At 42.5% G+C, this 27,279-nt stretch overlaps 3 protein-coding genes across 3 annotated transcripts; all 3 read right to left on the reverse strand.

The window, feature by feature from the left end:
• Positions 1–1,284: 1,284 nt before the first annotated feature.
• On the reverse strand, positions 1,285–5,170 carry LOC122325524 (zona pellucida sperm-binding protein 4-like). Its single transcript, XM_043220560.1, is given in 13 exon segments — positions 1,285–1,396; positions 1,480–1,552; positions 1,624–1,703; positions 1,706–1,770; positions 1,840–2,032; positions 2,102–2,259; positions 2,339–2,436; positions 2,511–2,698; positions 2,773–3,022; positions 3,215–3,731; positions 3,852–3,952; positions 4,953–4,958; positions 5,111–5,170. Coding segments are annotated over 13 exon segments (1,866 nt in total). The 3' UTR covers positions 1,285–1,319.
• Positions 5,171–10,652: 5,482 nt separating this feature from the next.
• LOC122325525 lies at positions 10,653–18,189 on the reverse strand. The gene is made up of 18 exons (XM_043220561.1): positions 18,071–18,189; positions 17,992–17,996; positions 17,731–17,918; positions 17,559–17,656; positions 17,330–17,487; positions 17,067–17,232; positions 16,850–16,997; positions 16,707–16,779; positions 16,423–16,483; positions 12,828–12,987; positions 12,149–12,668; positions 11,887–12,074; positions 11,710–11,807; positions 11,473–11,630; positions 11,211–11,403; positions 10,994–11,141; positions 10,850–10,922; positions 10,653–10,764 (listed from the first exon to the last, which is right to left on the reverse strand). Exons 1-18 carry the CDS (start codon positions 18,187–18,189, stop codon positions 10,688–10,690), a joined length of 2,631 nt encoding a protein of 876 aa, XP_043076496.1. The 3' UTR covers positions 10,653–10,687.
• Positions 18,190–19,019: 830 nt separating this feature from the next.
• actr10 (actin related protein 10) lies at positions 19,020–26,209 on the reverse strand. Its single transcript, XM_043220325.1, has 13 exons — positions 26,020–26,209; positions 25,392–25,464; positions 25,066–25,148; positions 24,881–24,989; positions 24,594–24,701; positions 23,752–23,819; positions 23,590–23,669; positions 23,243–23,278; positions 22,171–22,250; positions 21,607–21,680; positions 21,435–21,516; positions 19,946–20,147; positions 19,020–19,661 (listed from the first exon to the last, which is right to left on the reverse strand). Exons 1-13 carry the CDS (start codon positions 26,094–26,096, stop codon positions 19,480–19,482), a joined length of 1,254 nt encoding a protein of 417 aa, XP_043076260.1. The 5' UTR covers positions 26,097–26,209; the 3' UTR covers positions 19,020–19,479.
• Between the last annotated feature and the right edge of the window lie 1,070 nt (positions 26,210–27,279).

The following is a 27,279-nucleotide window of genomic DNA, read 5'->3' on the forward strand; positions in this document are numbered from 1 at the left end:
TGATCTGAGTGGTCTGTTAGGTGTATAAATAGTGATCATATCTGCAATGTATTTAGGTCCTAGTCCATTGAGTGATCTATAAACGAGTAAAAGTGCTTTAAAATCAATTCTAAATGTCACTGGAAGCCAGTGTAAGGACCTGAGGACTGGTGTGATGTGCTCTGATTTTCTGGTTCGAGTCAGGATCCTGGCAGCAGTGTTCTGGATGAGCTGCAGCTGTCTGATGGTCTTTTTGGGAAGGCCAGTGAGGAGACCATTACAATAGTCCACCCTGCTGGTGATGAAGGCATGGACTAGTTTCTCCAGGTCTTGCCTGGGCACAAAGCATCTGATTCTTGCAATATTTTTTAGGTGGTAGTACGCTGATTTAGTCACTGCTTTGACATGACAGCTGAAACTAAGGTCGGTCTCTAGAATCACACCAAGATTCTTGACTTGCCTTTTGGTTGTTTGACCCCTTGAGTCAAGGTATGCATTCACCTTGTGAACTTCATAGGTTAGGTTTGGATAGGTTTGTACATGTCTACAGTTCTTAGTGGTTGCCTGCAAAGTGATTGAATAACTGTTTTCTGCAAGCTCTCCTGCTGTCAACAGTATATTGAACTATACACAGCCAGAAGTCACAGTAACCACCAACATGTACAAAGTACCTTAAATATATTTTGTAGGAAAATTTTCCATGACATAATTTCAGGTCAGCCTCCCATGACTTTTAGGCAAACATCCTGTTACCTAAACAAGTCAACCATCACCACCCAGTTCAGAACCTCATGTTGTAATCCAGGTCAGGCTTGTATAAAAATTCTGCAAAGCCAGAATACCTAGTGAGTTTAAACTATAGCTTGATGGGATGCGTGTTGGTGTTTGAATATCAACTGGGACAGGAGACGCAAGTTTTTCATGGCCAACTCTAGCACAACTCAATCAATCATTTTTATTTATATAGCGCTTTTAACAACACAGGTTGCATCAAAGCACTGTACAGTATAATGACAGGGATGTATAGTGACGAGAGTGACCAATTTCTTATTAAATGCAGAGACGGTCTCTGTAGTCAACGATAGTCACTAGAAATTAAGTGTCCCCAACCAAGCAAGCCAGAGGCGACAGCGGCAAGGAAACAAAACCCCATGCATACAGAATGGAGAAAAAAAAAAAAAAAAAAAAAACCTTGGGAGAAACCAAACTCAGTTGGGGTCAGTTCTCCTCTGACCGGACGCCCAGCACTTAACTTCCAGTTCCAGTCCAACTGCACTGTCTTTGTATAAAAGACAAGAAAACAGATTTTGATCCACAAAAGGTTTATTAAAAAACTAGATTTACATGACTAGAGTAACTTGTCCACTAGAAACCACAGTTGGTTCACCAAAGATGGCCTGGATAGGAGTAGCTCTTCCTGGGGGGGGAGAGAGAGAAAAATTGTTTTTATTAATTCAAATAAACGGGTCATCTTCTAGTCAAGAGAATACAAGAACTCACGTTTCCTGGTGCAGCTTTGCTCACAAGAGCCAGAAGACGGATGGCACACCTCTGTACTGCAGTGGATGAAGATCTGAGAAGCAAAAGTAGGAGTAGAGATTAGGTCAAGAAGCTCAGTGAAAACCTGGTAAAGGGGGGGCATACCGTTTCCTGCAGAGGAGCCAGTGAGGTTGGATCTACAAACGTAAACATCTTCACAACAAAGCGCTTGTAGTGGGTCGGAACTGCACACCAGATGATCCAGTTACTGGAACCAATGTGGTCAGATAACGGTCATCCTGGTAAGGGCATCTGAAAGGGAAAGGAGGTCAGAAAGTGTCTCCCTGCACACCAACTGGATATAGTCGGCTGTACGCTCACCCATCAATCAGAAGGTCCCACTGGGGCAGACTGAGTGGACTGGAGGTGGAGGTCGCCCAGCAATGTCCCAGCATCAGGACAATGTTGGGGTCAGTCCTCTCCATAATGTGCACTTCAACATACACAGGCTCCATGGGGACTTTTGTGACGGGATAATCAGCGTCACTGTAGTAGGACGTGTAGGCCTCATCCCCTGAGGAACAAAACTAGGCTTTTACCAGAAAGCGCTGCAACCTGGAGACACATGGGACACAGTACTTACCTTCAGCACAGCCCTTGGTGACACACTGGCCATTGGCCAGTCTGAGCTCCACCCTGAGAGGTCCAGGAGCAGCTACTGGTGGAGGTGGAGGAACAGAGTTGACCTCCACAACCAGAGCTTCCACAGATGTTCCAGAGTATCTGCACTGGAAGAGAAGCCTGGACAGAGACAGACAGAAAGACAATCAGCTTGTAGCACTGGTCATAGATCATTCTTAGCCAGTCATAGACCACTTACTCAAAGTGACTGTCCCTCGTGATGGATCCAAGTGGTCCAACGCCAACTTCGTATGAGGAGGTCATTCTGTTCTCATACACCACATATCCACTGTCCTCCTGTAAACAGCAACACCGTTAACGTCTAGTCAAATCGTACGCGGTGCAGAATAGAGCCAGAAGCAGCTGCTCACCATCATGCTCGTGCCACATGCGGTCACAGGGAACTGGTATATAGCAAAGGAAGGTGTGGAATCCACAGGAGCGCAAGGCGGGTCACTTCCACCCAGTAGACGAACCGAATCCAGACTCAGTTGAGGCACAGTAACATCTCTAGCGACCACTACCACAAACTGACCATCTCGAATACACTGGACAGTCACTAGAACAAGGTACAAGAGCAGGTTAACGCCGAGTCAAGTTACAGGCAACAGAATTACCCCCCGGAATGCTTACCTGCCCTTCCATAGAAGCATTGCTGCCCATCAAAGCAGCAGTTGATAGCATTACACTCAGCACCACTGATCCCAGGTTGTCCACATGGGATCTGATCATAATCAGCTACAGTACACTTATCAATGGGCTCCGTCTGTGCCACTGGCTTCTGAAGGGGAAACTGCTGGTTAGGTTGTTGAACCAGCTGGCTGGGTGGCTGCTGTTGAACTGGCTGTTTAACCCACTGGCTGGGTGGCTGCTGTTGAACTGGCTGCTTAACCCACTGGCTGGGTGGCTGCTGTTGAACTGGCTGCTTAACCCACTGGCTGGGTGGCTGCTGTTGAACTGGCTGCTTAACCCACTGGCTGGGTGGCTGCTGTTGAACTGGCTGCTTAACCCACTGGCTGGGTGGCTGCTGTTGAACTGGCTGCTTAACCCACTGGCTGGGTGGCTGCTGTTGAACTGGCTGCTTAACCCACTGGCTGGGTGGCTGCTGTTGAACCGGCTGCTTAACCCACTGGCTGGGTGGCTGCTGTTGAACCGGCTGCTTAACCCACTGGCTGGGTGGCTGCTGTTGAACCGGCTGCTTAACCCACTGGCTGGGTGGCTGCTGTTGAACCGGCTGCTTAACCCACTGGCTGGGTGGCTGCTGTTGAACTGGCTGCTGTTGAACCGGCTGCTTAACCCACTGGCTGGGTGGCTGCTGTTGAACCGGCTGCTTAACCCACTGGCTGGGTGGCTGCTGTTGAACCGGCTGCTTATCCTGCTGGCTGGGTGGCTGTTGTTGAACCGGCTGCTTAACCCACTGGCTGGGTGGCTGCTGTTGAACCGGCTGCTTAACCCACTGGCTGGGTGGCTGCTGTTGAACTGGCTGCTTAACCCACTGGCTGGGTGGCTGCTGTTGAACTGGCTGCTGTTGAACCGGCTGCTGTTGAACCGGCTGCTGTTGAACCGGCTGCTGTTGAACCGGCTGCTTAACCCACTGGCTGGGTGGCTGCTGTTGAACCGGCTGCTTATCCTGCTGGCTGGGTGGCTGCTGTTGAACCGGCTGCTTATCCTGCTGGCTGGGTGGCTGCTGTTGAACCGGCTGCTTAACCCACTGGCTGGGTGGCTGTTGTTGTGGCTGCTGAACCTTCTGGCTGGGTGGCTGTTGTTGAACCAGCTGCTGAATGTTCTGAGGACTCTGGGGCAGATTACTCCACTGAGGAACAGCATGACAGAGAGCACAAAGTGCTAGAATCTCAACCAACAGCCATCTGACAACCATGATTGAACAGTCAGGCACACTGTGAAGATGCTGGCGTTTGGTCTTTTTGCACTCTTCAGGTTTTAAGGTAATTAAGGATAGTCCCTGCCTCTTAATTAAATCCTCATGATTCTCCACACCTGTTCGTTCCAGTCAGAGATTTAGTAGCTGTGTGATTTTCATTGATTCAATTATCCTTGTTTACATACATAAAAATCCAAACTTGAGCCCAATTCAAAATAACATTGTAGTATTAATGCTTTTCTGCCATTTTGAATTCAACCTTGGTTTTATCCTTCAATAGCTGAATCCAGTTGTTGACATTTTGACAATTCTGGACTGTTTCTTTTCAAAACGTGTATGTATCTTCTGAAAGGCAGTTTAATAATACATAAGCTTTGAATGATGCTTGAACCCTGTCCCGACTATAGCTGCTCTATTCTGAAACACATGCATTACAATACACTGCGTTAAGGCATTATATTTCATGTGTCTTGTGAACCTATTGTTCTTCACTTTCATGTTTGGTCTCATTTGAAAGGTCTCAGTGCGATTGGTAAACTGGTCTCAATTTCACAGTAATCACGTATATTATGCAAAAGATTAAGATATTGGTAGAACAGTGTTCTGTGGAAAAGGGGTGTGTCCTTCTTTTGGGTCTCTGAAAGTGTTCCAGCCAGTGTGACCCTGGAGCACGGGAACCTAAACACCAAAAGGTTTTTACAACTAAACTTGGGATCTCTTTCTCTGGTCTGAGCATATAAGGAAAGGACAAAACACAAGGCGCGATTCTGTGGCTAGGGAAAGAAATGCTTATACAAATAAAAGTAAACCCTTTCATTCCTTGTTTAACTTATTCACAGGCAGAGCGTTTATTTGGCGGCTGTCTCTAACATCAAATGCTCACAGATTTAAAAATACTACTACACGTGCGATTTTTTACTCATCTGTTTACATTCACCTGAAACACAAAAATGGCAGTGTTTATGATGATATACTCATGTATTTTGTATACTCGTCAAATGTAAAAAGTGAATTCTGGCCTATAATTTTTTTTCTGCAGTGGAAACAGAACAGTTGATGATTTTTAAGTGGAATGCACATCTCAAATACCCGGTTCTTAGAAATTTGGAACCATTGTTCGATACCTGAACCTATCCGTAACTTGACCATGTTTCAAAGATGGAAGAATACAGTTTTACAACATGAATTATGATTTTGACTGTAAAGGCCGTAACAGTACATTTTTCCAGACAATCTACGAGATGCTGTGTACCGATTTTGGTCTAATAAATATCCAAGTTCAATGAAAAAAATCGTGATCCAGTCCTTTACATTCACAGTGTGTTAGTTTAGATCAGGGGAACTGCAAGCAAGTTTGACACCGGGTCCAAAATCTTTTCACCACTAGATGGCAGTCCAAGTTAAAGGATAATGTAAGAATTTGAAAAACTAAACTGGAACTGTAAGATGTTACTGTACTACTAAAGGATTTAACAGTCATTAACAAAAGCCACATTTGTGGTGGTGGTGTCCAGGTTTTAAATGAATAAAGCAATGCAAAGTAGTCACATGTGACCTGGCAAGTACCTTCCTTTACCTAGTTGCAACACAGGCTGCCTTGCTAAAACAAACATGTGGGAGAAGCAAATGTAAGGGTCCCCTTTTCCTGCAGAATGGAATCCAGAGGCCCTGGTCGAAGGTCAATGCGTGTTCGGTCTTTTCTTTGCGTCTCCTCGAAAATCACTAATATTTATTAATCTTTTGGGTTTCCAATTATAGTACTGACCTTATACACAATTTTATCCGACTCAATCTTTCGTGATTTTATTTATATTTATCAAAAGGTAACTGCTGATCCTCTAGTTGTGATTAAATTTGGATTATTAATTAACTATAATATTTCCTAGTTTCGACTTATCGTTCGTTAGGAGTCTGGGTCGCTTAGAGACCTTGTTTGGCCAGAACAGACTCACGACACATCTGGGCTAGTCCAGGTCTTAGTCAGAGGCTACACCGTAGATCGCTTACCTTAATGCAGCCATGTCCTCGATAGACTCAAAAAGAGTAATTTTTTATGCATTCCCCAAGTAATAGCATGCTAAGCCAGTTTGGAGGCCAGAAGTCAAGATCTCAAGACGGCTCCATCCATCATCGTTGATCTGACTCACGCTAGCACGCCAACAATGCGGAAAACCTCAGAAGTCACTAACCTACTAGAAAAGTTATTTCAGACAATATTATAAGTTAACCAAGATCAACATTTATTTTGCCAGGTAAGAACAGTTTCCAAATTGGTATAATTGATAAACATTTGCACAACTGATCAGCAGTACAAAAATAACACAAAACTAAATAAAACAAACTTAAAAGGTCAGTATGCCTGGTCTTTAAAAAGTACATGGTGTAGTGTATGAGGTCATACACCCCACTACGGGCCGATCTGGCTACAGAATCGTGCCTTGTTGTGTTTTTTGTCACTTTCCTTTGTCACAGACCAGACAAAGAGATGCCAAATGTAGTTGTATAAACCTTTTGGTGTTTAGGTTCCCGTGCTCCAGTGTCACACCTGGCTGGAACACGTTCAGAGGCCCAAAAGAAGGACAGAATCAGAATCAGAATCAGAATCACTTTATTGCCAGGTATGTTTGCACATACGAGGAATTTGTTTTAGTGACAAAAACTCTACAGTGCAACACGATAACAAGACAAGACAGATATAAAGAGAATTATGTACAATATACAAAATATAAAATGTGCAACACAGCAAAAATAAAATAAAAATAGAAAAAAAATAAAAATATATACTATAAACATTCAAGTGTAACAGGAATGTGTTTGTGCAGTGTTATGTGTATGTTAAATAAATAAGTGTCCTTAAGTGTTCATGACATGGACTGCCTGGGGGAAGAAACTGTTCTTTTGTCTGGCTGTCCTGGTACCCAGTGCTCTGTAGCGGCGACCAGACGGCAACAGTTTGAAGATGGAGTGTGCTGGATGTGAGGGGTCCAGAGTGATTTTCTTAACCCTTTTGTTTAATGTGGATAGGTACAGTTCTATCCCATATTGACTGCATCGTCCACTGACCTGTTTGCTCTGTACGCAAACTGCAGGGGGTCCAGTAGGGGTCTTGTAAAGTCCTTCAGATAACCCAGAACCAGTTTTTCAAATGATTTCATGACCACCGACGTTAGAGCCACGGGTCTGAAATCATTAAGTCCATTAATTTTGGGTTTCTTTGGGATGGGGATGATGGTGGAGCGTTTGAAGCATGAAGGTACTACACACAGCTCCAATGATCTGTTGAAGATCTGAGTGAAGATGGGGGCCAGTTGGTCAGCACAGGTTTTCAGACAGGCTGGAGTAACACCGTCTGGGCCTGGTGCCTTTCTTCTTTTGTTCTTCCTGAAGACCTGGCACACGTCATCTTCGCTGAGTTGAAGGGCAGGTGTGAGGTGAATTTGGGCAGGTGAATTTGATTTGATTTGATTTGGGGGAGAGGGGGATTACAGGAGGTGAGAATTGTTCCTTTTCAAACCTGCAGTAGAACTCGTTCAGGTCATCTACCAGTTGTTGATTTGCCACAGTGCTGGGGGATGGTGCCTTGTAATTGGTGATGTCTTTCAGACCTTTCCACACAGAAGCTGTGTCACTAGAGGAGAACTGGGTGCGAAGCTTTTCAGAATAATTCCTCTTCGCCACTCTGATCTCCTTTTCTAGTGTGTACTTGGCCTGCTTATACAAGGCTCTGTCCCCTATCCTGCGAGCATCTTCTTTGGCTTGACGGAGCTGACTGAGTTTAGCAGTGAACCATGGTTTGTCATTGTTGTAAGTTAAATAAGTCCTGGTAGGAATACATATGTCCTCACAGAAACTAATATATGATGTTACCGTTTCTGTGAGCTCGTCCAGATCTGTGGCAGCAGCTTCAAAGACAGTCCAATCAGTGAGAGAAAAGCAGGTTTGTAAATCCCACTCTGCTTCGTTAGTCCATATTTTTACAGTCCTAAGAACAGGTTTAGCTGATTTCAGCTTTTGCCTGTAGGTCGGTATGAGATGGACCAAACAGTGATCAGAAAGTCCCAGGGCAGCTCGTTGGACGGAGTGATAAGCATCCTTTATTACGGTGTAGCAGTGATCCAGTATGTTACGGTCTCTGGTTGGACAGGTAACGTGCTGTCTGAATTTTGGCAGTTCACGTGAGAGGTTGGCTTTATTAAAGTCCCCGAGAATGATTAAAACAGAGTCCGGGTGTTGTTGCTCAGTCTCTGTGATCAGATCGGCAAGTTTTTGTAAAGCCAGACTCACGTGCGCTTGCGGAGGGATGTAAACACACACCAGAATAAACGAGCAAAACTCCCGCGGCGAGTAGAAAGGCTTGCAGTTAATGAAGAGTGCTTCTACATCGGTGCAACACATCTTCTTTAACACAGTTACATCTGTACACCACCTTCTCCTCAGCGGAACACAGTTCTACCAAGTTCTTAATCTTCTCCATAATATAAGTGACTACGGTGAAATTGAGACCAATTTACCAATCGCACTGAGACCTTTCAAATGAGACCAAACATGAAAGTGAAGAACAATAGGTTCACAAGACACATGACGTATAATGCCTTATTCCTAATGAACTTTAAACCAAGTCCTTTGGGCAGAAGGAGGAGAAGCAGGAAGAGCAGAGGTGAAGAGGGTGTCAAACACAACAGGGGGAGGTGGTGTTGTTTACTCTCCTTTTGTTCTTTTGAATATCTCTTCTCAGATCAGTCTTATTGCATTTACAGGTTTTGATTCACCTCCTTACACAATAGATACATAACTAAAATAGAAGAGGACTGGAATAAGGCCATTAATGGCATCCCAGCAAACATTGGTCCCAGAGCAACATCTTGTCCCTGGCCAAAAACAGTTGCGATAGGATGATAAATACGCAACTGAGTGTTTCCCCAAAATGCATTTGGATAGGCAAGGCAAGGCAAGGCAAGTTTATTTATATAGCACATTTCATACACAATGGTAATTCAAGGTGCTTTACAAAAGAGGAAATAAAATAATTACAAGATTTAAATAACAATAAAAGAAATTAAAATAAAATAAAAACACTGATTTAAGATAAATTGAATTTAAAGCAAAAAGAGATTGATTTAAAACAGTTAAAAATAAAAGAAGCAAAGTAGCACAGTTCGGACGCAGCACAGTGCTCATTCTGTAAATGCACAACTAAACAGATGAGTTTTGAGTCTGGATTTAAAAGTGACTAATGTTTCAGCACATCTGGTCTCCTCAGGAAGCTGGTTCCAGATGCGAGCAGCATAATAACTAAAAGCAGATTCTCCTTGTTTGGTGTGAACCTTTGGTATTTCTAACTGACTTGATCCTAGTGATCTGAGTGGTCTGTTAGGTGTATAAATAGTGATCATATCTGCAATGTATTTAGGTCCTAGTCCATTGAGTGATCTATAAACGAGTAAAAGTGCTTTAAAATCAATTCTAAATGTCACTGGAAGCCAGTGTAAGGACCTGAGGACTGGTGTGATGTGCTCTGATTTTCTGGTTCGAGTCAGGATCCTGGCAGCAGTGTTCTGGATGAGCTGCAGCTGTCTGATGGTCTTTTTGGGAAGGCCAGTGAGGAGACCATTACAATAGTCCACCCTGCTGGTGATGAAGGCATGGACTAGTTTCTCCAGGTCTTGCCTGGGCACAAAGCATCTGATTCTTGCAATATTTTTTAGGTGGTAGTACGCTGATTTAGTCACTGCTTTGACATGACAGCTGAAACTAAGGTCGGTCTCTAGAATCACACCAAGATTCTTGACTTGCCTTTTGGTTGTTTGACCCCTTGAGTCAAGGTATGCATTCACCTTGTGAACTTCATAGGTTAGGTTTGGATAGGTTTGTACATGTCTACAGTTCTAGTGGTTGCCTGCAAAGTGATTGAATAACTGTTTTCTGCAAGCTCTCCTGCTGTCAACAGTATATTGAACTATACACAGCCAGAAGTCACAGTAACCACCAAAATGTACAAAGTACCTTAAATATATTTTGTAGGAAAATTTTCCATGACATAATTTCAGGTCAGCCTCCCATGACTTTTAGGCAAACATCCTGTTACCTAAACAAGTCAACCATCACCACCCAGTTCAGAACCTCATGTTGTAATCCAGGTCAGGCTTGTATAAAAATTCTGCAAAGCCAGAATACCTAGTGAGTTTAAACTATAGCTTGATGGGATGCGTGTTGGTGTTTGAATATCAACTGGGACAGGAGACGCAAGTTTTTCATGGCCAACTCTAGCACAACTCAATCAATCATTTTTATTTATATAGCGCTTTTAACAACACAGGTTGCATCAAAGCACTGTACAGTATAATGACAGGGATGTATAGTGACGAGAGTGACCAATTTCTTATTAAATGCAGAGACGGTCTCTGTAGTCAACGATAGTCACTAGAAATTAAGTGTCCCCAACCAAGCAAGCCAGAGGCGACAGCGGCAAGGAAACAAAACCCCATGCATACAGAATGGAGAAAAAAAAAAAAAAAACCTTGGGAGAAACCAAACTCAGTTGGGGTCAGTTCTCCTCTGACCGGACGCCCAGCACTTAACTTCCAGTTCCAGTCCAACTGCACTGTCTTTGTATAAAAGACAAGAAAACAGATTTTGATCCACAAAAGGTTTATTAAAAAACTAGATTTACATGACTAGAGTAACTTGTCCACTAGAAACCACAGTTGGTTCACCAAAGATGGCCTGGATAGGAGTAGCTCTTCCTGGGGGAGGGAGAGAGAGAGAAAATTGTTTTTATTAATTCAAATAAACGGGTCATCTTCTAGTCAAGAGAATACAAGAACTCACGTTTCCTGGTGCAGCTTTGCTCACAAGAGCCAGAAGACGGATGGCACACCTCTGTACTGCAGTGGATGAAGATCTGAGAAGCAAAAGTAGGAGTAGAGATTAGGTCAAGAAGCTCAGTGAAAACCTGGTAAAGGGGGGGCATACCGTTTCCTGCAGAGGAGCCAGTGAGGTTGGATCTACAAACGTAAACATCTTCACAACAAAGCGCTTGTAGTGGGTCGGGAACTGCACACCAGATGATCCAGTTACTGGAACCAATGTGGTCAGATAACGGTCATCCTGGTAAGGGCATCTGAAAGGGAAAGGAGGTCAGAAAGTGTCTCCCTGCACACCAACTGGATATAGTCGGCTGTACGCTCACCCATCAATCAGAAGGTCCCACTGGGGCAGACTGAGTGGACTGGAGGTGGAGGTCGCCCAGCAATGTCCCAGCATCAGGACAATGTTGGGGTCAGTCCTCTCCATAATGTGCACTTCAACATACACAGGCTCCCGCAGGACTTTTGTGACGGGATAATCAGCGTCACTGTAGTAGGACGTGTAGGCCTCATCCCCTGAGGAACAAAACTAGGCTTTTACCAGAAAGCGCTGCAACCTGGAGACACATGGGACACAGTACTTACCTTCAGCACAGCCCTTGGTGACACACTGGCCATTGGCCAGTCTGAGCTCCACCCTGAGAGGTCCAGGAGCAGCTACTGGTGGAGGTGGAGGAACAGAGTTGACCTCCACAACCAGAGCTTCCACAGATGTTCCAGAGTATCTGCACTGGAAGAGAAGCCTGGACAGAGACAGACAGACAGACAATCAGCTTGTAGCACTGGTCATAGATCATTCTTAGCCAGTCATAGACCACTTACTCAAAGTGACTGTCCCTCGTGATGGATCCAAGTGGTCCAACGCCAACTTCGTATGAGGAGGTCATTCTGTTCTCATACACCACATATCCACTGTCCTCCTGTAAACAGCAACACCGTTAACGTCTAGTCAAATCGTACGCGGTGCAGAATAGAGCCAGCCAAGAAGCAGCTGCTCACCATCATGCTCGTGCCACATGCGGTCACAGGGAACTGGTATATAGCAAAGGAAGGTGTGGAATCCACAGGAGCGCAAGGCGGGTCACTTCCACCCAGTAGACGAACCGAATCCAGACTCAGTTGAGGCACAGTAACATCTCTAGCGACCACTACCACAAACTGACCATCTCGAATACACTGGACAGTCACTTGAACAAAGGTACAAGAGCAGGTTAACGCCGAGTCAATTACAGGCAACAGAATTACCCCCCGGAATGCTTACCTGCCCTTCCATAGAAGCATTGCTGCCCATCAAAGCAGCAGTTGATAGCATTACACTCAGCACCACTGATCCCAGGTTGTCCACATGGGATCTGATCATAATCAGCTACAGTACACTTATCAATGGGCTCCGTCTGTGCCACTGGCTTCTGAAGGGGAAACTGCTGGTTAGGTTGTTGAACCAGCTGGCTGGGTGGCTGCTGTTGAACCGGCTGCTTAACCCACTGGCTGGGTGGCTGCTGTTGAACTGGCTGCTTAACCCACTGGCTGGGTGGCTGCTGTTGAACTGGCTGCTGTTGAACCGGCTGCTTAACCCACTGGCTGGGTGGCTGCTGTTGAACCGGCTGCTTAGCCTGCTGGCTGGGTGGCTGCTGTTTAACCGGCTGCTTAGCCTGCTGGCTGGGTGGCTGCTGTTGAACCGGCTGCTTAGCCTGCTGGCTGGGTGGCTGTTGTTGAACCGGCTGCTTAACCCACTGGCTGGGTGGCTGCTGTTGAACCGGCTGCTTAACCCACTGGCTGGGTGGCTGCTGTTGAACTGGCTGCTTAACCCACTGGTTGGGTGGCTGCTGTTGAACCGGCTGCTGTTGAACCGGCTGCTTAACCCACTGGCTGGGTGGCTGCTGTTGAACCGGCTGCTTATCCTGCTGGCTGGGTGGCTGCTGTTGAACCGGCTGCTTAACCCACTGGCTGGGTGGCTGTTGTTGTGGCTGCTGAACCTTCTGGCTGGGTGGCTGTTGTTGAACCAGCTGCTGAATGTTCTGAGGACTCTGGGGCAGATTACTCCACTGAGGAACAGCATGACAGAGAGTACAAAGTGCTAGAATCTCAACCAACAGCCATCTGACAACCATGATTGAACAGTCAGGCACACTGTGAAGATGCTGGCGTTTGGTCTTTTTGCACTCTTCAGGTTTTAAGGTAATTAAGGATAGTCCCTGCCTCTTAATTAAATCCTCATGATTCTCCACACCTGTTCGTTCCAGTCAGAGATTTAGTAGCTGTGTGATTTTCATTGATTCAATTATCCTTGTTTACATACATAAAAATCCAAACTTGAGCCCAATTCAAAATAACATTGTAGTATTAATGCTTTTCTGCCATTTTGAATTCAACCTTGGTTTTATCCTTCAATAGCTGAATCCAGTTGTTGACATTTTGACAATTCTGGACTGTTTCTTTTTCAAAACGTGTATGTATCTTCTGAAAGGCAGTTTAATAATACATAAGCTTTGAATGATACTTGAACCCTGTCCCAACTATAGCTGCTCTATTCTGAAACACATGCATTACAATACACTGCGTTAAGGCATTATATTTCATGTGTCTTGTGAACCTATTGTTCTTCACTTTCATGTTTGGTCTCATTTGAAAGGTCTCAGTGCGATTGGTAAACTGGTCTCAATTTCACAGTAATCACGTATATTATGCAAAAGATTAAGATATTGGTAGAACAGTGTTCTGTGGAAAAGGGTGTGTCCTTCTTTTGGGTCTCTGAAAGTGTTCCAGCCAGTGTGAACCCTGCAGCACGGGAACCTAAACACCAAAAGGTTTTTAAACTAAACTTGGGATCTCTTTCTCTGGTCTGAGCATATAAGGAAAGGACAAAACACAAGGCGCGATTCTGTGGCTAGGGAAAGAAATGCTTATACAAATAAAAGTAAACCCTTTCATTCCTTGTTTAACTTATTCACAGGCAGAGCGTTTATTTGGCGGCTGTCTCTAACATCAAATGCTCACAGATTTAAAAGTACTACTACACGTGCGATTTTTTACTCATCTGTTTACATTCACCTGAAACACAAAAATGGCAGTGTTTATGATGATATACTCATGTATTTTGTATACTCGTCAAATGTAAAAAGTGAATTCTGGCCTATAATTTTTTTTCTGCAGTGGAAACAGAACAGTTGATGATTTTTAAGTGGAATGCACATCTCAAATACCCGGTTCTTAGAAATTTGGAACCATTGTTCGATACCTGAACCTATCCGTAACTTGACCATGTTTCAAAGATGGAAGAATACAGTTTTACAACATGAATTATGATTTTGACTGTAAAGGCCGTAACAGTACATTTTTCCAGACAATCTACGAGATGCTGTGTACCGATTTTGGTCTAATAAATATCCAAGTTCAATGAAAAAAATCGTGATCCAGTCCTTTACATTCACAGTGTGTTAGTTTAGATCAGGGGAACTGCAAGCAAGTTTGACACCGGGTCCAAAATCTTTTCACCACTAGATGGCAGTCCAAGTTAAAGGATAATGTAAGAATTTGAAAAACTAAACTGGAACTGTAAGATGTTACTGTACTACTAAAGGATTTAACAGTCATTAACAAAAAGCCACATTTGTGGTGGTGGTGTCCAGGTTTTAAATGAATAAAGCAATGCAAAGTAGTCACATGTGACCTGGCAAGTACCTTCCTTTACCTAGTTGCAACACAGGCTGCCTTGCTAAAACAAACATGTGGGAGAAGCAATTGTAAGGGTCCCCCTTTTCCTGCAGAATGGAATCCAGAGGCCCTGGTCGAAGGTCAATGCGTGTTCGGTCTTTTCTTTGCGTCTCCTCGAAAATCACTAATATTTATTAATCTTTTGGGTTTCCAATTATAGTACTGACCTTATACACAATTTTATCCGACTCCAATCTTTCGTGATTTTATTTATATTTATCAAAAGGTAACTGCTGATCCCTCTAGTTGTGATTAAATTTGGATCATTAATTAACTATAATATTTCTTAGTTTCGACTTATCGTTCGTTAGGAGTCTGGGTCGCTTAGAGACCTTGTTTGGCCAGAACAGACTCACGACACATCTGGGCTAGTCCAGGTCTTAGTCAGAGGCTACACCGTAGATCGCTTACCTTAATGCAGCCATGTCCTCGATAGACTCAAAAAGAGTAATTTTTTATGCATTCCCCAAGTAATAGCATGCTAAGCCAGTTTGGAGGCCAGAAGTCAAGATCTCAAGACGGCTCCATCCATCGATCGTTGATCTGACTCACGCTAGCACGCCAACAATGCGGAAAACCTCAGAAGTCACTAACCTACTAGAAAAGTTATTTCAGACAATATTATAAGTTAACCAAGATCAACATTTATTTTGCCAGGTAAGAACAGTTTCCAAATTGGTATAATTGATAAACATTTGCACAACTGATCAGCAGTACAAAAATAACACAAACTTAAAAGGTCAGTATACCTGGTCTTTAAAAAGTACATAGTGTAGTGTATGAGGACATACACCCCACTACGGGCCGATCTGGCTACAGAATCGCGCCTTGTGTTTTGTCACTTTCCTTATATACTCAGACCAGACAAAGAGATGCCAAATGTAGTTGTATAAACCTTTTGGTGTTTAGGTTCCCGTGCTCCAGTGTCACACCTGGCTGGAACACGTTCAGAGACCCAAAAGAAGGACACACCTCCTTCTCAGCGGAACACAGTTCTACCAAGTTCTTAATCTTCTCCATAATATAAGTGACTACGGTGAAATTGAGACCAATTTACCAATCGCACTGAGACCTTTCAAATAAGACCAAACATGAAAGTGAAGAACAATAGGTTCACCAGACACATGACATATAATGCCTTATTCCTAATGAACTTTAAACCAAGTCCTTTGGGCAGAAGGAGGAGAAGCAGGAAGAGCAGAGGTGAAGAGGGTGTCAAACACAACAGGGGGAGGTGGTGTTGTTTACTCTCCTTTTGTTCCTTTGAATATCTCTTCTCAGATCAGTCTTATTGCATTTACAGGTTTTGATTCACCTCCTTACACAAGATACATAACTAAAATAGAAGAGGACTGGAATAAGGCCATTAATGGCATCCCAGCAAACATTGGTCCCAGAGCAACATCTTGTCCCTGGCCAAAAACAGTTGCGATAGGATGATTTGGATAGGTTTGTACATGTCTACAGTTCTTAGTGGTTGCCTGCAAAGTGATTGAATAACTGGTTTTCTGCAAGCTCTCCTGCTGTCAACAGTATATTGAACTATACACAGCCAGAAGTCACAGTAACCACCAACATGTACAAAGTACCTTAAATATATTTTGTAGGAAAATTTTCCATGACATAATTTCAGGTCAGCCTCCCATGACTTTTAGGCAAACATCCTGTTACCTAAACAAGTCAACCATTAACACCCAGTTCAGAACCTCATGTTGTAATCCAGGTCAGGCTTGTATAAAAATTCTGCAAAGCCAGAATACCTAGTGAGTTTAAACTATAGCTTGATGGGATGCGTGTTGGTGTTTGAATATCAACTCTGACATCCTGTCCTGGGACTGGAGACGCAAGTTTTTCATGGCCAACTCTAGCACAACTGCACTGTCTTTGTATAAAAGACAAGAAAACAGATTTTGATCCACAAAAGGTTTATTAAAAAACTAGATTTACATGACTAGAGTAACTTGTCCACTAGAAACCACAGTTGGTTCACCAAAGATGGCCTGGATAGGAGTAGCTCTTCCTGGGGGAGGGAGAGAGAGAGAAAATTGTTTTTATTAATTCAAATAAACGGGTCATCTTCTAGTCAAGAGAATACAAGAACTCACGTTTCCTGGTGCAGCTTTGCTCACAAGAGCCAGAAGACGGATGGCACACCTCTGTACTGCAGTGGATGAAGATCTGAGAAGCAAAAGTAGGAGTAGAGATTAGGTCAAGAGGCTCAGTGAAAACCTGGTAAAGTGGGGCATACCGTTTCCTGCAGAGGAGCCAGTGAGGTTGGATCTACAAACGTAAACATCTTCACAACAAAGCGCTTGTAGTGGGTCGGGAACTGCACACCAGATGATCCAGTTACTGGAACCAATGTGGTCAGATAACGGTCATCCTGGTAAGGGCATCTGAAAGGGAAAGGAGGTCAGAAAGGGTCTCCCTGCACACCAACTGGATATAGTCGGCTGTACGCTCACCCATCAATCAGAAGGTCCCACTGGGGCAGACTGAGTGGACTGGAGGTGGAGGTCGCCCAGCAATGTCCCAGCATCAGGACAATGTTGGGGTCTGTCCTCTCCATAATGTGCACCTCAACATACACGGGCTCCATGGGACTTTTGTGTGACGGGATAATCAGCGTCACTGTAGTAGGACGTGTAGGCCTCATCCCCTGAGGAACAAGACTAGGCTTTAACCAGAAAGTGCTGCAACCTGGAGACACATGGGATACAGTACTTACCTTCAGCACAGCCCTTGGTGACACACTGGCCATTGGCCAGTCTGAGCTCCACCCTGAGAGGTCCAGGAGCAGCTACTGGTGGAGGTGGAGGAACAGAGTTGACCTCCACAACCAGAGCTTCCACAGATGTTGCAGAGTATCTGCACTGGAAGAGAAGCCTGGACAGAGACAGACAATCAGCTTGTAGCACTGGTCATAGATCATTCTTAGCCAGTCATAGACCACTTACTCAAAGTGACTGTCCCTCGTGATGGATCCAAGTGGTCCAACGCCAACTTCGTATGAGGAGGTCATTCTGTTCTCATACACCACATATCCACTGTCCTCCTGTAAACAGCAACACCGTTAACGTCTAGTCAAATCGTACGCGGTGCAGAATAGAGCCAGAAGCAGCTGCTCACCATCATACTCGTGCCACATGCGGTCACAGGGAACTGGTATATAGCAAAGGAAGGTGTGGAATCCACAGGAGCACAAGGTGGGTCACTTCCACCCAGTAGACGAACCGAATCCAGACTCAGTTGAGGCACAGTAACATCTCTAGCGACCACTACCACAAACTGACCATCTCGAATACACTGGACAGTCACTAGAACAAGGTACAAGAGCAGGTTAACGCCGAGTCAAGTTACAGGCAACAGAATAAGCCTGGGAACGCTTACCTGCCCTTCCATAGAAGCATTGCTGTCCAGCTGCTGAAGCCGCTAGTTAGTTGATTGTTTAGCTGGCTGCTGAGTCCACTGGTCAGTATTTTGGATCATCAGTGTTTGACAATTCTGGGAAAGAATACTCCACGGTGGTACAGCATGACAGAAAGCACAAAGTGCTAAAATCTGAACCAATAACCATCTTACAGTCATTGTTGTACAGCTAGCAACAATGTGGTAACAAAATAGGTTCAAGCTGAAGTTAATTACTGGGAGTGTGCTTGTCCTATTACAGACATAGTGATAATACTATTGTAACAAGTAAATGATCTGAAGCCATATTTTTTGCTACAAAAATAGGTTGTGAATTTTGTCTAATTAATACTTGCAGTTAAGTTTTACTTTCCTTCTCACAGTTGGGTTCATATCTCACAATTCTTACGTTTGTTCTCAGAATTGACATTTTTATTCTGTTGTGAAAATTAGCTTCCATAAAAATATTTCTGTGAAGTTTACTGAAACCAATGTAGAATACAGGATTAAAGGGAAACCCAGACAGCGTTTAATACTTTAAAATTGGATCACTTTACCTGGATGGATCATGTAAGCTATCATGTTTGGTGCAGCTGCTTGGAGAAGTGGTGTGTAGCCTTCTATGGGAAGGAAAGTGCTTCTTGTTTACCTCTGGTGGGGTTTTAAGTGTTAGTTTCACTGTTGTAGACTTTAATGGCCTTGATATTATTTTAAAAGGTGCTTTTGATCTCTGGAAACATTCAGACTAATCCTGGCCCAGTTACTGCCTGACGTTTTGAAACACTGTAGATGTTTTCACTAGTTGTGTATTGATATTGTTTGCATAAATAAGGAACGTTATCTGTTAAACCCACATGACCCAATCTTGGCCAGAGATTTTTAATCTCAGTGTGCTTCGTTTCCTGGTAAAATAAAGGTTCTGAATGAAAACCAGACCTAAAACATCCTCTAGTAAAATATGACTGAAACAAAGAGCAATTTAATTTAATAAGACTAAGCATAACACGCAATACTTTTGGAATGTTTATTTTATCACAAACCCAATAAATACAGCAAACTTCTCAACATGTTCAGCGCTTCAAACTCACTGTTAAATGCAATTGAGATGACGTTATTTCTTGGCTACAGTCAAGTTGTCTTCCATGTCTTTGATGGTGCAAATAGCACAAAAAAAGAGTAAGGTCTATCTAATCTACATAGGTACTGACTGATTTAGGCTGGATAAAATGTGCATTTGAAAAGATTTTTCTCTCATTGCAGACGAGCCGATGGTGATAGTGGTTTTGGTTTCACCTACTGTTCAAATTAAGTATAGCTGATTAATATGACAGACTTTAAATCATCGTAGACCAGGACTCGAGACATGTCTGTGCTGTAAACATACAAGAGCGTATCTGAATAAGCAGACGTCGACGAGGTTACATCTCTATATATATATATATATATATATATATATATATATATCTCAGTTCATTTCTCTGTGGAGAAGGCCCTCTTCATGAGAGGCGGAGGCGTCTTTCCTGCCTCGTAGACCGAATCTGGTAGTGGGGTGCTGAGACAACACCAGTCTGGGATACGGCCCGTCTGGTTGTAGTAGTCTCTGGAAACCGAGCGACTCCCCAAGATGTCCTGCAACGCTCCAAATATAGCACCTAGATGGAAAGAAGCAGAGCAACCTTGACAACTGTGTTCTCTCTGCAGCAGTGTCTCAGCGATGGAAGTGAATGGGTGCCGTCAGAATGAGAATCCAAACAGCTGATATAAACATGACAGTAACGCTGGATTAGTCTGATCTTTTGTCTTCTCCAGATGTTAACTGATAACTGTGGATTATTCTGATGTCATTCCGACGACACCCGTTCAATTCCATTAGAAGAAACGAGGGTGAACACATTTTCAGCGAATGTCTGTTACTTGAACGAGGCTCTCCGCTCACCTCCTAACCAGGCGGTGCAGTTGGGTTTGGCGGGAGGGCTGTGGATCCGGAAGCTCTTGGTGGCCAGAGCGTCGCAGTACTTGGGTTTCTCCACCAGCGAGCGGATCTCGGACAGCAGGCGGTGCAGGAAGCCGGGCAGCATGGCCGTACCGCCGATTACCACCACGTTCTCCGACAGAACCTTGCGGGTGTCGATGGGACACTGGTAAAGAACGAGCGCGTAATGAACAAGCTGAACGCTGGGAAAACCACGTGTTGTTTTGTGACTGTGTAAGTTAACGACTAGATCGTGAATAAATACAGCTTTGGTTATATGAACAAATCAATTAATTAGTTGCATAGATGCATTGATTAAAAAGGTATAATATAGGTTGCTTAGGATAGAAGTGTCTTCTAAATGATAACATATTAATCAAGTAATACGGCGTCACATTAATCACTCAATTAACATAAACTGCATACATAAAAAAACTCTACAGAGGAGCATTATGATAAATATATGCACTAAATTATTATTAATGTGTCTCTGTGCACAGCTTTATTTGCGGAAATAGACAACAATACACTGTATGAGTCAAGATTTTATGCCAAAAGTTACTAGGATATTAAGAAAAGATCATAATCCATCAAGATATTTTTTAAATACTCAAAACTATATTTTTTGATTAGTAATATTCATTGCTAAGAACTTCATTTGAACAACTTTAAAGGTGATTTTCTCATTATTTTAAATAGATGTATCTCAGATCATAACGCCAGACGTCAGTGGAGAGATGATTTATTCAGCTTTCAGATGGTGCATAAATCTCAATTTCACAAAAAAAAAAAAAGGACCATCTTTACTGGTTTTGCGCTCCAGGGTCACAAGTGTGTTACTGTACCCTTTCTTTTTATTATTTAATATATTAATATGTGACGAAAACAAGTTTATATTTCACCAACAACAAAGAGAAGCAGCATATTTATATTATGAATTTCCCGATATGAAAACAGCTTCATCTGCAATTTAAACACTCAGCTTGGTTTTTACTTGATTATAAAATAAACGTGACAATAGATTTTTTTTTTTTTTTTTTTAGGGCTAAATGAAAACCAGTCATAAGCGTCAATTTTGCAAAGCTGAGATTTTCCCATCATCTGAAAGCTGAAGAAACTGATGTCCGGTTTGTTCGGATCAGACCTTATCTGGATTCTGAGGGAGCAAAAAAAAAAAAACACCTTTAAATCTGTTCAAATGAAGTTCTTAGCGATCAGGCGTTTTGACATAATTACGATACAAACATAATCTTTACTTAACATCCTAAAGGTTCTTGGCATAAAATTATTCGTTTGGACCCATGCAGTGTATTTTTGGCCAGTGCTAGCAACTCCAGGCTAGTTTGGTGCTCCAGGGTTCCTACGTCAGTGACCTTCATGACCTTCAGGCCGCTCTGCCGTCTGTTGTTTTGTAGTGAAGTTCAGGTCACTCTTCTTCTGCTCACATTCTTACCTTCACCAGAGTGTCCAGCAGCAGCGTGGCGATGGACTTCTCTTCATTATCCTGCTCAAACAACATCTCGGCCACCGAGTCTCTGGAAAACAGCGGAGCTCGTTTCAGCAAGAAGATATTTTATTCAGTATTGGAGTTTGAGGATCATCACGTCTGGTTTGAAAGCCTGTACCTGATCGATCCCTTGATATGGAGAATCTTCCGGCCATCCAGTGGATATTCCACATCCGGGGGAGGAGCCGGTCTCTGATGGACCAATCAGAGTGAACGTCAATATTTAGTCACTCCACACACATTCTCAGTTCGTTTAATATTCAGTATGTTATTGGTAAATTGATATATTTACATAAACGCACACAAAACAATGGTTTATATCATTTAATTACTGCGTGGATCTAGATTCAGTTGAGTTTTAATTGAGAAGTGCATCATTATGCTTCATTAAAGTGTCGTGTTGAATAATAGTTCTTTTATTTCGTGAACGGCGTTTTGGCTGCATCGACATCAACAGCAGTAATGCAACTAAGGAAAAAAATTATACTGCAATACTGCAATTTATAATGGTACTTTTCTCTGTGAACGTGTGTCAAAGAGTCATTTATTTCTGTGTATTTTCAGCATCATTACTTCAGCGTCACGTGATCTTCAGAAATCAGAATAATACACTGATCCGTTTCCTAATATTAATAGATATTAGACACGAGTCCTCTGACAGCTTCAAATCGTCTCGTCTGACCTCAGCAGATCCGTCCATGTTAAATTTGGCCTCCTGGATCTTCAGGCCCCTCTGCAGGTCACTGACAAAACACGTTCGCACTACACACACACACACACACACACACACACAGACAAACACACACACACACACAGAGAGAGACACACACACACACACACACACACAGAGACACAGAGACACACACAGACACACACAGAGACACACACACAGAGACACACACACACAGAGACACACACACAGAGACACACACACAGAGACACACACACAGAGACACACACACAGAGACACACACACACACAGAGACACACACACAGAGACACACACACACACAGACACACACAGACACACAGACAAAGACACAGAGACACACAGAGACACACACACACAGACACACACACACACACACAGACACACACACACACACACAGAGACACACACACACAGAGACACACACACAGAGACACACACACAGAGACACACACACACAGAGACACACACAGACACACAGACAAAGACACAGAGACACACAGAGACACACACACACACACACACACACACACACACACACACACACACACACAGAGACAAAGACACAGACACACACACACACACACACACACACAGAGACACACAGACAGAGAGACACACACACACACACACAGAGACACACACACACACAGAGAGAGACACACACACACAGATACACAGAGAGACACACACACACACAGAGACACACACACACACACACAGAGAGAGACACACACACACACACAGAGAGAGACACACACACAGAGATACACACACACACACACACACACAGAGAGACACACACACACACACACAGAGAGACACACACAGAGACACACAGAGAGAGACACACACAGAGACACAGAGAGAGACACACACACAGAGACACACACACAGACAGACAGACACACACACAGAGACACACACATACATACAGACACACACAGACACACACACAGACACACACACACCCCATTTTTCATGTTACTGAGTAAAGAGTAAACACAGCGTGAGATCTGAACACAAGCGTCTCTTTCTCACATACCTTTGATATCCTCCACAACGTCCTCTGGAACAGAGCCTGTGACGAAGACCGACAACCAAACACTGATCAACATTAACCTACCGTATCATATTCACATCAACATTTCTAAGACCTCAAAACGATCAAACTTTGCTATCAATCTCCTCATGTGACCCGAGTGTGTCATCTGGACTGATTCTGATCGAGTAAAGGTCATATCTTCATCGATTCTCCGTCAATCGTTTTCTAGAAGAATCTGATCTGAAACATCTCACATCTTCTGAGGAGACTTCATTCTTTTAGCATACCCTCACTGTACCAGACCATAAGAGCCAGAGCTAATATAATACTCTGAATGCGTGTCTTACTGATGACGGTGGGCAGACTGAGGCCGGTGCCAGAGTCGGTGTCTAGTGTGCACTGCTCGCTCAGAAGACTGTGCAGCTCCCTACGGAGAAACAACACCGCTGAGAACACAAGCGCTGATCCACACACCGTCCGCTTCTAGCTGACGCTTCACGCGGACTTACTCATGAATGGCTTTTCCTCCCATCGGCAGAGCTTCCCACGCAGACAGGATCGGGATGCCCTCGTAGATCTAGTGCGCTGTTAAAGTCATCTGACCACACTGCGTGTAAACAACCATCACTAACTGACCGTTCAGACCAGGAATAAGAGCTAAAGGAGCAGTATCACTGCATCAGGGTCTCGGCAATGGAAGTGAATGGGTGCCGTCGGAATGAGTGTCTGATAAAAACATCACCGGTCCATCAGTGAACATCTGCAGAAGATCAAACTAATCCAGCTTTAAGATGATTTTAATATCTACAATCTATAATAAGTCTTCTCTTCAATATCCAGACACATATTAGTTTAGATCTGTGCAGATTTCGCTCCGGATTCAGACCAGAACACTTCTTCACTGGAGGTTATTGATCAGATAACGGAGAATGTTCTCAGAACGTTGTGACAAGGTTCTTTCAACGTTCTTCCAGTTACATTAATCAAATGTTCATTTGGAGCTATCTGGTCTTTAATCTTCTTGAAATGTTTGCACAAAAACATCATACATTGTTTCCGTGATGTGTGAAAAATTGATGTGAAGTTCACGTCAAACCTCCACGTAACAAAGACCTTGGCTTTCATAACTTGGTGGAAATATTAACGAAAACCTTTTTAGATTTTATTGAACTGTATCTTAAAGCTGGATTAGTCTTCACTGAAGGACCGGAGCGCTGTGGATTATTCTGATGTTTTTATCAGACTCTCATTCCGACGGCACCCATTCACTTCCACTGAGACTCACGAACACATATTCGAGTTTTAAGTTTTCCTTCAAGGCCGTATAGCTGACGTTGCTGTGAAAGGATTCTGGTAACACCAGCGTCTCTGTATATCCACAGTCCATGACGAGAGCAGACTGGATGCCCAGAGTCATGACGGACATCAGATGACTCGGAGCGAACAGGACCGACGGGACCTGCAACAGAAAGACGCAAAGAATACTTATTATACCGCTTCACACTATTTACACAAAAGAGTTTAGGCAACTAGCTAGGAATGGGGTTGAGAGTACACCCTTTATTATTAGTAGATCTAATTCTTGTTGTTTTTGGGGGATCTGACGCAATAGAGGCTTTATTTCAGGCACGACTTCACCTCAAAGTGCTTGAAGAAGACTCTGGAGAGTGTCTCTCTGAAGTGTGAAGGACACAGGATGGATTCAATGACCACCACGCGCCGGTCTCGGGGATTCACCAGCAGATGCCTGGAGGAAGAACGGGATCATGAGTTCAGCTGCGGCGAGCAAACGCCAGCCGCTCCGAAAAAACAGAACACGCTACCGGAAGTACAGCTGATGAACGAACTCCTTCAGGATGTTGTAGAGCTCCTCGGTGTTGATGTTGTACTGAACGACTCTCACAGCCTGGAAGAAGGAGAGACCATTTAAAGCAGTCGGGCTTAGTCACATGCATTGCTAAGAACTCCATCAGGACAAGTTTAGCGGCAGACGTCGGGTTTTTAAATAAATGGAAGGATTATTTATGACGTATAAACCTCAAATTAAAAACACCGACTCAAGCGTCACACATATCCAATATTAAGATAAAGATGCAGTAAACGTCCGTTTAATAAGAACATGTCCATTCAGAAATGAGCTCAGACCGACCTCCTGAGATCCGGCGGGTTTAATTTCGCTGGGAATGATGAACCTCGGCCCCGTCTCGCCAGCAAAACCACATCTATACATTACAAACACAACAAAGCAGACCGTCATCCGTCATCAACATGAACACCACAGAAAAACCACAATGTGGTTTACAGGATTTTTAACAAATAATAATGACATTGACATCCCAGAACACTCACACACTTCACACTGTCATACAACAATAATACTTTTATTTATTAGTGAAACAAATCCTTTTTAGGGCAATTTTTAAATATATTTTATGCTTAATCCACATACGTACAAAATATTTTAATATCTTTTTATTTTATATTAATATTTGTTTTAGATTTCAACATAGATTAATCTGACCACTTTTGCTGGTATTTACAAAAAAAAAAAGTCTCCGAATACCTATTGCTATTAATGCTATTAATCAAAGTAAATGTGCTGAAAACATGGTATTTACACGCCATCGCGACCCTTTAACAACGTTTATGAGATATTTTAGTTAGTGCCATTAATGTAATGAAGAACTGAAGTATCAGGAGGCATATATCAGCTCTTATCATTTGACTAAAACATCGTAACGTTTTTCCGTTTCGGCCCCGCTTTATCGCTCACTTACTTCGTGTAGGCCGCTCCTAGATCAATGACTACTGCTGTCTTCTCTCCTCCGCTGCCCAAGCCTTCGAACAAGGGCATGTTTATCGCTTGAAACGAATACAAATATCAGAAAACAGAATTATAGACGTGTAAACACTGCGCTGTCACTCATAGCCTCTGAGGGAAGGGCGGGGTCCTTCGGAATGGCTGCCCCGAGCTTGCCTGACTGAATTATTTCGGGAACGGTATTCAGTTTAACCAACACATCGAACAATTTTTTTTACATGCTTATATAATCACACTGTGGTGTTTTTCTGTGCGGAGATGGTCAGGGCTGATCTGAGATCAGTTCTTCATCTCACAGTGCTCAGGATCAGCTTTAGGAGCCCACGGCGCCTGTCTGCGCTTCACGAATTAAAATCATTTTATTTCACCATTTCCTGACTGTGTTTCATTTATAAAGAGTTTTATGATTAACAAATAGAAATATATACGTCGAAATATAATGGAAATAATAAAATAATAATTACAAGTGTTAATCATTTGAAATAGTTTTGTTATTAAACAAGTACTTCAAAACAACAACAAATAATAATACAATTTAATATAATAATAATTTGAAAAAGCTTGAATATAAGCGTAATTTTAAAAAACTTTTATAATTAAACAACTACTTCAAAATATTTTAAATACTACTATTACTAATAACAATAAATAATTAAATTAATAAATTGAGACAAATTTTTGATCTAAAAAGAGTTGTATAATTAAACAATTACTTCAAAATATAATAATAATAATAATAATAATTAATAATAATAATAATAATAATAATAATAATAATAATTTTTAGAACAAAGTCTGGTTATGAGTTTGTATTTTTAAACAAGTTTTATAGTAAAACAAACTACTTCAGAACATTATTATTATTATTATTATTATTATTATTATAATAATAATAATAATTAATAATAATAATAATATTTATTACTAATAATTTGAAACCAAATTTTCATTTAAAAGACTTATAATTATTAATAATAATAATAATAATAATAATAATAATAATTAAAAACAAAGTTTGGTTATAAGATTAAAATGTTTTATAGTAAAACAAACTACTTCAGAACATTACTAATAATAATAATAATAATAATAATAATAATAATATTTAATACTAATAATTTGAATATTTTTAGCATTAAACAAATACTTCAAAATACAATAATAATAATAATAATAATAATAATAATAATAATAATAATAATAATAATAATCATGA

This window comes from Puntigrus tetrazona, chromosome 20 (assembly GCF_018831695.1).
Source record: "Puntigrus tetrazona isolate hp1 chromosome 20, ASM1883169v1, whole genome shotgun sequence".
Taxonomy (NCBI): Eukaryota; Metazoa; Chordata; class Actinopteri; order Cypriniformes; family Cyprinidae; genus Puntigrus; species Puntigrus tetrazona.

What these genes read in the sequence shown, in the direction of transcription:
- LOC122325525 (XM_043220561.1), bottom strand. Translation starts at nt 18,189, where the DNA reads ATGACTGTAAGATGGTTATTGGTTCAGATTTTAGCACTTTGTGCTTTC. An exon ending in TGGCTCCTCTGCAGGAAACG is followed by an intron (nt 16,780 to 16,849) that starts GTATGCCCCACT and finishes TTTGCTTCTCAG; the next exon opens with ATCTTCATCCACTGCAGTAC. An exon ending in ACGAGGGACAGTCACTTTGA is followed by an intron (nt 11,631 to 11,709) that starts GTAAGTGGTCTA and finishes GTCTCTGTCCAG; the next exon opens with GCTTCTCTTCCAGTGCAGAT.
- actr10 (XM_043220325.1), bottom strand. Translation starts at nt 26,096, where the DNA reads ATGCCCTTGTTCGAAGGCTTGGGCAGCGGAGGAGAGAAGACAGCAGTA. An exon ending in CAGAGACGCTGGTGTTACCA is followed by an intron (nt 23,820 to 24,593) that starts GAATCCTTTCAC and finishes ACAGCGCACTAG; the next exon opens with ATCTACGAGGGCATCCCGAT. An exon ending in CATATCAAGGGATCGATCAG is followed by an intron (nt 21,517 to 21,606) that starts GTACAGGCTTTC and finishes GCTGTTTTCCAG; the next exon opens with AGACTCGGTGGCCGAGATGT.